Source organism: Salminus brasiliensis, chromosome 10 (assembly GCF_030463535.1).
Source record: "Salminus brasiliensis chromosome 10, fSalBra1.hap2, whole genome shotgun sequence".
In the NCBI taxonomy this organism is placed as follows: domain Eukaryota; kingdom Metazoa; phylum Chordata; class Actinopteri; order Characiformes; family Bryconidae; genus Salminus; species Salminus brasiliensis.
In genome coordinates, this window is record NC_132887.1 from 21,936,826 (window position 1) to 21,947,419 (window position 10,594).

General features: G+C 42.5%; 1 protein-coding gene across 1 annotated transcript; it reads left to right on the plus strand.

Moving 5' to 3' along the window:
• The first annotated feature begins 3,093 nt into the window (after positions 1-3,093).
• LOC140564816 (transmembrane protein 151B) lies at positions 3,094-9,072 on the plus strand. The gene is made up of 2 exons (XM_072690472.1): positions 3,094-3,198; positions 7,516-9,072. The coding sequence occupies exons 1-2, from the start codon at positions 3,094-3,096 to the stop codon at positions 9,070-9,072; spliced, it is 1,662 nt and encodes a 553-aa protein (XP_072546573.1).
• The last annotated feature ends 1,522 nt before the right edge of the window (positions 9,073-10,594 follow it).

Below are 10,594 nucleotides of genomic sequence, written 5' to 3' on the forward strand. Positions count from 1 at the left end.
TATAACATTTAACACAAAACTAATATAGCTAATAACACTACTAACATTGTTTCCTGCTACTACTTTGCAGCGGAGTACCATAAATATGCTGGTATTTATTGTTGATTTGTGTTCCTCATAAAATCATACTTTTTGCCAACTGAAAAAATTATAAATCTATTTATTTCTTCTAAAATTTTAAATTGAAGGAGTTTAATTTATGATAGTAAATTCAGTTCTTAGAAAGCATCACTGCAGATTACATCATTTCTTTGCAGACTGCTTAGAATCAATATAATGACCTTGGGGGTCATCACTGGTCAACTCCAGATCCAAGTAGCTTTATAAAGGTTTACAACCAAACAAAACAGACAATTAGTGCTTTGTACAGGAGCGCTTACTCGCTTGTACTATATTTTTCAAAGTTACTGGATAAGTAACTGTTTCTTAATAAATTTATTAGTATAAAATGGTAAACACGCTAAGCTGATCTTATGCCAGGCATGCCAGGTGACTAAACGATTTGCTGAATATGAGAATAATGGGAATCGGATGCTATGGCCTTCACAGTCATCAGATTTCAACACAGTTGCACATCTGGTAGCTTTTGTAAACTGTGTTCACCATTCTGGTCTCAACTCCAGACACTTGATGAACCTGGTGATGGTGGCCCAACACCTCACTAAGACCTTTTAAGACCCCTTTCCTTTCATTTGTCCATTCGTCTTTATATATATATATTTATATATATATTTTTTTTTATTTTATTTTTTTTTTTTTTCATGGCTATAAATCATCTTGTCTTCTCTTACTTTAGTCTGGTTCACTTTATACGCTATGTCCAAAGGTTTGTAGACACCTCCTCAGTGGTATAGGAAATGTTTCCTGCTTAATGACCTCTACTCCTCTGGGGAAGCTTCAAACTAGATACTAGTTGGACACTTGATGCCTGTGAGGATCTGATTGCATTCAACCACAAGATCAAAAGTGAGGTGAGGCACTGATGGATGTGGTGATAGAGCTTCATCACTCTAGAAAATGCAGTTCCACTGCTCTGCAGAATAATGCTGGGGAATGTTATACCCCTCTAGTTGATGCTTAATGGTGGGCATGATTGTCAGAGGCTCATGTGTGGCTTCTCCAGAGCATCCTCCTCAGTTTTCAATGCTTCTATTGAGATTATACAAGCTGTGTGTTTGCAGGTGAACATCTGCATCAGCAGTGGATGCACCTTAAAGCTGCTTTAAGCGTTCTTTAAGCAGTGCTCTTATCACACCCCACACTGATTATAAAATGTAGGCCAAGGAAACTTCTGTTTATCAAAGCGGCAGCTGTAGGAAACTTTATCAATCGTCAAAATCATCTACAGGTTGTTTTGAAAGAGATCATAAAAAATATGTGAGAAATGGCAAGTGTGGCGCGAGAGCATGACATTAGAGCTGATTGAGTCTTAAGACCACTGTGTAAGAGTTGGCAGGTCTGCTGTTATAATACATGAAGAATGATCTGTCGGTTCTGTCAAGAAGTGGATATATTAGGAAGCAAGTGAACAGGCAGTTCTTGAAGGTGATGTGTAGGAAGCAAGAAAATGAGCAAGCCAAATTGTGATGACTAGGTTGAGCACAACTGGATTAGAGCATGTCCAAAACATCAGGCAGGTATTGTGGATTTTATTCTGGTATGCAGTGGCCAGTTCCTATAAAAGGTGGTCCAAGACAGAACAACCAGTGGACTGGCAACAGGGTCATGAGCACCTAAGGCTAATTGATGCGATCCTTGGAGGCCCCACCTCACAACTTACTGGACCTAAAAGATCTGCTGCAGTTACTTACAGTTTGGATGGGTGGATCGATGCTGAAATATCGATATGTCTGATCCTGACATTTCTGATAAAAATGTGTGCCTCCTTACATAAACATAATAATACATGTTCTAAAGCAATATTATGTAGCAATTTCACAGTAAAATAATATCTTCAAAATCATTTTGATGTTCCTGACTGTATTAGGGAAAAATGTCATTCCCACTCCGAGCCAGAACGCTACTACTGTGCTATGTAATTTGGTGAGTCCACATGTTTCTTTCACTTCAGATGTAGGGTCTGCATCTCTCAGCTTGTCAATAAATGCACGTATATAACCGCCCGTGAACAGGAGCTCATAGTGTGATTGGTATTAATGACAGTGGAGTAAAAGTGAATTACACTCTACAACTGTAGGGGGGGGGCCTTAACACTCAAATCCCAGTTCTCACATAATGCTGCTTAAATCCAGAAACGCTATAAACAGGGAAAGTGGTCACTGGTTGAAATATGATTGGAAGTTCTTGTAATGCTCAGCATGGCCTCTGTTTACGGATAAGGTCCAGCCCTTTAACAAAATGAGACAATCAGCTTGCTGGTTACGCCGCGAACGGTGGAGGGTCTACATGCTAGTGGGGAAGCTGCTCCCGCAATGTGGAGATCTACGCATGTGGAATAGCCAGAACTAGATTCTTTTGTGTGCATTATTGAGCCAAATGCCACAAACTATTCATGGGTTGTTGTTGGAATGGTCATTTGACTTACGGTATTTATTATTCTGGTCTCTCCTCATTCATCGAGATTGGAGCTTGGTCTTTTGTTACTGTAAATAAGTGCCTCCCGGTGTTGTAAAAAACATTACAATACACTTTATAATGGCAAATAATTTCACAAAACAGGCAGCTTATATGGCAATAGATTTAATGAACACTAATATAAAGGGTTTTTAATAAAACATTTATTATTATAAATAAATTATATTAAATTATTAATTTATTTTTTTTACTGTAAAGATCAGCCTTGGTATTGTTTGTTATCTGCCTGAGAGAGATTAGTGGTGTAGTCCAAGCCTCCCTGCAGACTCATGATTAAGGTAAGGGTCTTTCTCACTATGGTGGGAATCCTCCGCAGTCTGCCGCCCCCTGTCTGCCGGACTGTGAATAGTAAGAGTGGGATTCCCCCCCTCGTCCTTGGCTCCCTTCCCACCGGTAGAGCCGCACGCAGAAGCACCTCGGACGGAGTTTTAGTGGGAAAAGCCGGGGGTCTTCGAGCTCAAGTGGGCGATTTGAGTGAAATGTCCGTGCTGCGGCAGGATGCTGTCTCCAGATGTGGAAAGTGATACGACTGCGGAGGACACGGCGCCGAGCAGCCCGAACAGCGGCGCGGACACACCGGCCAGTCTCGATATGTTAGAGGAGGTGAGACACATCCCCAGCACATTTTCACTGCTCTTTCAGTCGTGGGAGAAGACACCGTGGGGGCTTTTCTGTTGCGGGGGGCTAATTAGCCTACTGTAAACCTCACAGCAATTTTCATAAGTGCTTTCAGTTCAGCACGGAGTATTGTCAGCTCTAGGCTGTTTCTGAAACATCTGCAGTATTTCATGCCACATGTTTAACATTATAGCTCTGAAAGACTCCAGACCCCTCTGTTCTCAATGATAGGTAACTTTAAAGCGAGCAAGTTATTGATTGTCATTGATGCTGAAACCTATTTTAGTCCTTTGCAGCACTCTGTGTCATACAAGCTCACACTGCAGACCTTCAGCAGGCGGTCAGCGGAGAACCTGTAATAAGCAAGTCAAGCCAAGTTAAAGATTTCAAAATCAGCTAACAGCCACCAGGGATGTAGATTAGTTGTATTCCTGCACCCCTTCAGATAATTTGCTTGCTAATTTTTTAATACTGCACTAGGACCAATAAATCTGTATCAACTTTACATCATGGGCATCTTCAGATGATAAAATCGGCACTATTTCAACTTGAACTTCAGCTGAAATATGTGAGCGGATCACTCGTGCAGGCTCCTCAATTTCCATACAGCAATAAATCAATTCCACACTGTTGGTCTTTGCATTGCGATAGTCAGGCTGTGTCACTGTGCCTTTAAGACGCATGTAAATGACCTCTGCTCTGTACAATGCCAGGCCGAAACACTTCTTATAACTTCAAGGTGAATGAACAAGGCCAAACTGGCTGAATAGATGAATACACAGTTGCACTGTGACCACTTCGAAACGACCTGGATTTCTGCATTGATTACTAATCAACTGTGGTCCTCACTAATAAAACACAAACAGCTGTACTTGTATGTGTCTTTTATTGAGCACATTGAGTAAACATCCACAGTGCAGGCTAGAAAAAGTAAGTGAAGCTCTGTATTAATGAATGAAGTTATAATCTATAAAAGGTGTTTCAGTTAAGTAGATGAGATTGGAGGTGTGGGGTTTCTCAGGCGCTTTGCCCATTAAATAAAGGCATACAAAGCCTTGTTACTGCCAAATCTGTTAATCTCAAGAAAGAGTGGTTAGTGTGAACAATGCCTTCAATCTGTGTGTACCTCTAGTAGACAAATTGTCTATAAATGGAGAAAATTCAGGACTGTTGCTACTCTTCCTCCACTCCAAGAACACAACAGGGAAATCCTTAATAGGTACCTATTAAGGTGCTCCTTCTTAGGTACCTCCTTAAGAGGCTAGAAAAACTCAGATGTGACAGAAAAAGACTTACAGAAGATTCAACAAACTGTAAAAACCTTTGCTCACGTGTCCAGTATTAGAAAAACACTCAAGAAGAATGGTGTTCATTGAAGGACACTACAAACCAAGCCATTTATGTCCGAAAAAACATTGCATCAAGTTTTCTAGAAGATGCTCTATATACAGAGAAGATAAGAGTGGAACTTTTTAGTACTAATACACTTTAGATTTGGTGGAAAAAGAACACTATACACCAACACCAATACCTCATCCTTTGTGAAGAATGGTGGAGGGAGCATCATTTTGCATCATCGTCTTCGCTACCTCAGGGCCTGGACACCTAGCGATTGTTGGGGGGGGGCAATTAATTCAAAAGTGTATCAATGCATTTTACTATGACCTCACACTGAGTAGACATTGGGTGATGCAATGAGACAATGATTCTCACAAACACTCTAATAAATCAGCTAAAGGATGGTTAAAATGAAGACCTTTTTTGTAACGCTTTAAAGATGCTGTGGCATGTCCTGAAGAGGGCTGATGTCCTGAAGAGGGCTGTGCATGCAAAGCATCCCAGAAGCATTAATGACCTGAAACACATTTGCAGGGAAGAATGGTCCCAAGTTCCTGTGCAAATCTTACTTGACGCTACAGGAAACATTTGGTGGATGTGATTGCTGCTAAAGGGGATCTCTCTGCGTCGTTTAATTCAAGGCTTCACTTACTTTTTCTAGCCTGCACTGTGAATGTATACTCAATGTCCTCAATAAAAGACATCAACAGTACAACTGTCCATGTGTTATTAGTTTAGTTAGATTGTTTGTCTACATTTGACTTATATATTTGTCCAACAATCAGGCCACATTTGAATTAGTAATCACTGCAGAAATACAAGTCCATCTAAACAAAAACCTTCACAAAAACCCGGGAGTAAATTGTATATTTTATTATTTTCATAACAGTGTTTAAATACCAGGTCTATGTGAATGTCCGTTGCACATTGTCATGCTAATGCAGAATGCTAATTTTCCCTTTATCTGAATCCCCCATTAATGTCACTCCTCCTGCTCCCTCCTGTGACTTACAGTGGCCCTTTCTTAAAGCAGATTCTTATATTTTAATGTTCCCAAGCCAGACATAAGTAGATTTGCATGAGCACCTACAGTGATCATTTATGTCCAGCTGTAATTTAACACCAGAGTTTAGCCAGTGTAAAATGTCAAGGCTCATTAGAATCACTAAAAGAACATCAGCTAATAAGACTTGAATTGCTGCCACAGAATTGCAATAATGTACAAGCTCATTTACGCGAATAATTACTTATTTAACAGACAACATTACTCAATCTATATTATGTTTAGAAGTTTCTTTTCACCTCTTTCAAGAAAACATATTTGCAGATAGAAGTAAACAGGTGAGCAGCAATGTAGTAGATAAAGAACTGGTAGTTGTACGTTGAGCTAAGCAATGCCAAAGTCGTGATACTGATTTATTAGTCATATCTAACTGAGACAGAAAGAGGCAGAATAAAAGCTTCCACCTTGAAATATTAGACGTGCATGGCCAGCTTACACAGGGCATATATTCCACAGCCGACATGTGCCTTGCTGACTTTTAGAGACGTTAAAGCATTCTGTTTCATGTGGCATCTCCATTATTGATGCCACACCGCCTTTCCTGCTCCCTTAAAAGCCTGTTGACCCTTATTAATATCAAAAGCGCTGTTTTCTACTGGCTAAGCTCACAATGAACCCTGTTCTCTACTGCTGAACCTGGCAAATAGATAATATATTGGGATCAATTAGGCATGCACCAAAATGGAAAGTGTAGTCTGATATTGATATCTGAAAATTTTAACATTTACACATTTATAAAAAGTAGAAACTGGGCCTACCTGGGATCAACCTGGATTAGCGTTATGGGTAAATATATAAGCTAACTAAAGGTTCTGCCCTTCCACATTTTGTAAGTAGTTATCTTTCAAGTGGCACAACTGTCTAAGTGTCAGCCCTATCAACTGAAGATTTCAGTCCATGGTACTGTCACAGCCATCTGTGGCGGAGAGTCCAAGATGACCTCACTCTGTCTGGGTCTCTGTCCCTGTCACTTACCCACAATGCTAGCCAGCGCGGGTGTTGATAAATTGACTCAACTGAATTGGCAGTTAGCATTCTCCTCCGAGCACATTGAGCAGTCTAGAGATTAACATAAGTTTGAAAAGATGTGGTTGGATGGCTTCATGCATTTTGGAGGAAGCAGGTGGTGGTTGTGTGATGGGAAAGTCCTAGCTGGTGGTGGTGGTGGGGGTTGGGGGGAACTGGCAGTGAGGAAATTGTAGAGAATAAAAGATCATCTACCAATGCCAATCCCTGCGATCAGTGAGGGTACTAAATGGTTCCTTCTTGTCACACAATTTGCATAGTTATTATACATCCAAGAACAAACTCACCTTACTTTGTTTTTCTTCTAAGAGCTCTTTAGTTCTGATCTGAACATTAAACGCAGCCTCCAGCACCTTCATCCTTCTGACTGGACATTGACCAATTAATTAGACGTAAGGAGGCATTTCATTCTGAGTTTGTGCAAGAATGTAAGTAATTAAGCCTGGAATGAGAGATAAAATCACTACACAAATCCTGTCAGGTTTCCCTTACTCACCAATCCTTTTCCCTCCAGGCGAGTGGAGGTTTTACAGCCAGTGCTCGGGGTGCACTTTATTTTCACTGTGTTTGGGTCAAACTGCATGTTCATGCCTCAGCTGGTTTCATCATTAAGTGGTTAAGGATATAAAGGGATGTCTTATTTTAATACAGAAGGCATACATCCAGTCGCACAGTCCCCTTTAAGATCAATGGGCTCAAATCCCTGAAGGGTCTCTGGGGTAATCTATTACCGCCTTGTGCTGTAAGATTTCTAAGCAATCAATTCTATCCTTGTCTTGCAGCTGTTTTCAATTCACAACACTTGAGTCCGGGTAAGTGTCTTAAGGATCTTCTGCATCCTCTCTCTATCTCTCTCTTTCTGTGTGTCTCTACAGCAAACACCAGTGAAGCAGTCCTTGAGTGCCTCCATGTGCCGCGAGATGCACTGGCGCTGTCTCCTCTTGTCTTTGCTAATGTACAGCTGCCTGGGTGCTGTGGCCTGGTGCCAGCTCACTCGTGTCACCAAGCTAAGTTTTGACTCCTCCAGCACCTCTTCCCTGACCTCCATCAACTCTCTTCGAGACGGAGGAGGGCGTTCCATGATCTATCATGACAGCCCCTGCGCCGACGGGTACGTCTACATCCCCCTGGCCTTCCTGCTAATGCTCTACGCGGTCTACCTGATGGAGTGCTGGCACTGCCGTGCCCGCAGCGAGCTCCAGTACAAGGCCAACGTGGACAGCGTCTACGAAAGGGTGCTGCGCATGCGCCAGGCTCGACCGTGTGTCTGGTGGAAAGCCATCAGCTACCATTTCGTGCGCAGGACCCGGCAGGTCACTCGCTACCGTAACGGAGATGCCTACACCACCACTCAGGTCTACCATGAGCGTGTCAACACACACGTGGCGGAAGGCGAGTTTGACTACAGTCGCTGTGGAATGAAGGATGTCTCACGGGACTTGCGTGGCTTGGAGGGTCACACAGCTACGAGGTTACGCTTCAGCAAGTGTTTCAGCTTTGCGGGAGCAGGACCTGAGAATGCGTACCTTAACCAACGGGCCAGGTTCTTCTCAGAGATCGAGGGCCTGGACGACTACATGGAAGCACGGGAAGGTATGCAACTAAAGAATGTGGACTTCAAAGAACACCTCATTGCCTATGTGGATCCTGACAGGTTACCCTGGTACACCTCACAGTTCGCCTTCTGGCTGGCTGCTCTCCTCATGCTGTCCTGGCCCCTTCGGGTTTTGATAGAGTATCGCACAGCCTTTGTGCACTACCAGGTAGAGAAGCTCTTTGGGCTGGAGTACACCAACAGCAGCCCGTCTCCGGAGGACACCGCTCCTGCGAGGAACAGCCACTGTGGTATCCCTAGAGGGGACACGGTGGACAGCACAGAGCTGGAATGGCACATTCGTTCGAACCGGCAGCTTATCCCCAGCTACTCAGAAGCCATGCTGATGAACTTGGGGATGAACTCTGGGCCAGGCCAGGACGACAACGTGTCTTCCAACTGCTTCTTGCTGGACGACAACCCAACCCAGAACTACGGCACCTTAGTACAAGACTGTGAGCACTGCTGCCAGCTTGAAGGAGGACGACGAGCCACCATCAGCTCTAGCTGCTCCTCTATCTTTTCCCGCCACACTTTCCATTCACGAGTGTCTTTAGACACCTCCCGGTTTTCCCTGTGTCGAATGTATGGCTCCAGGCACACAGTGGGGCTGTGGAGGAGCCGTAGCAGTACGTTGACTGAGCGCTGCTGCCCGGATGAACAGTGCTGCAGATCGTACTCTAGCCAGCTGGCACTCAACGACAGCCCTCCCAACTACCAGGACGCCAGATTTTTCCCTGTTCTCATTGTGCACAGGCGCGAGGGCTGTGGTGACCCTTCGGAAGTGAGGAGGTACTATGTCCGGAGGGGATCCTGCTGTCTGGAGACTTCACTTTGATGTTAAAAAAAGGAATACATTGGTCTGAAAGAAAGCATTCAAACTTTCACAGTTGTTTGAACAAGAAGGGAACTGGGCCAAGTTTATAAGAGGATTTTGAAATCAATGAAGGGTGAAATAAGGCAGAGCACTTTCAAGGGTGTTATCCAATGTAGGGGGAAAAGTGGAAACGGGGCAAATAAAAGCCTCCGTTGTTGGCTAATGAACTTTTGTGTCCCCCCAAGTTCTCTCCTGTGCACTTAAGCAACATTTTAAGTTGCCCCTATGTGTCTTGAATGTGGTTTAAACCCAAGGGCTTGATTTTACTGATAAAGAAACTAAAAGCTTCAATAACTTTGACTAATGCATGCATACCAAAATCTACATTTATACATAAAATAGGTAAATGCTTGGAGTCTACAGGGATGGGAACATTAAGGCTGAGATTCAAATGACAAAGCATGTGAACGCTATACAAACATGAAAGAAAAAAAGAACGGACAAATATAGAGGTACGTCTTCAATATGGAGGTGTATGCAAATGTATGAGCACCCTTGATCAAATGACATGTATTATTGAGTTTCTAAGTGAAAAGATGCTGCACGTTCTCTGTAGAGAACACACTTCAGCACATTTTAATGCAAAACCTCAAATTATTTGCTGAATTTAACGTGGCATGTACAAAAGGTCACCTTTTATATGTTATGTTTATATTTTCCCAATAACTTCAATTCTGCAAATATGAGCATATGAACAGGAAAGTTATATTTGAGCTTGTTCTCTGCAAAGGATGTACTTGTTTTCACATAGAAAGTCAACAAAACAGGGGTGTGCAGACTTTTGCAGCTTTAAATAATGGAGGTAGGAAGCGGTATACTGGCTGCCATTTGCTTTTTGCATAAAAATAGTGCAATAGTACAGAAATGGATGTATTTTTGTTGTTATGTTTTGACTGGAGAAATATAATTTACATTTGTAACTCAGGAAGCACTTTCACTTCAATTTAATTAATTTTTTGTCTTATAGCACTGCTTGATGTCACTGAACTGAATGTATAGTAGTCATGGACTAGGGTTAGGGTTCCTGTACGTCCATTCAAATCGATAAGTGGAACGTCTGCACTGTTCTTTCATTGAAATACATTTCAGCTTCATTAGCATAACAAAGAGATGCGTGTAGGCCCGAAGAAATACATGTAAAGGCAGGGTGATATAATATTTTGGAATGTAATTAGTCATTTGTATGTGAGGAGGGGGTGGGGGTGGGGGTTCTGCTCAATCATATTTTTTGTGTAGTCAAGCAAGAATGAAGAATGTGCTTAAGCCAAAGTTGCACGGCCTAGTTCGTAAGTGTTGAAGACTTGTGTTTGTTCAAAGGTCTGCGCTTGCACAGGTTGCGCAAACAACTGTGCATTTTAAAAGAAAGTTCAAGCCTTGCAACAACGTATCGCTTGTCAATGTGTCACCCTACCAAGTCATGCTTGGGAGTAGTTAGCCATACTTTCTGAACATCTCTCATTTACTGTGTTTTGTGGAAACCACC

Bases quoted from the DNA above. Each gene is read 5' to 3' on its own strand.
- LOC140564816 (XM_072690472.1), top strand. From the start codon at position 3,094: ATGCTGTCTCCAGATGTGGAAAGTGATACGACTGCGGAGGACACGGCG. The intron at 3,199-7,515 runs GTGAGACACATC...GTGTCTCTACAG, and splicing joins GTCTCGATATGTTAGAGGAG to CAAACACCAGTGAAGCAGTC.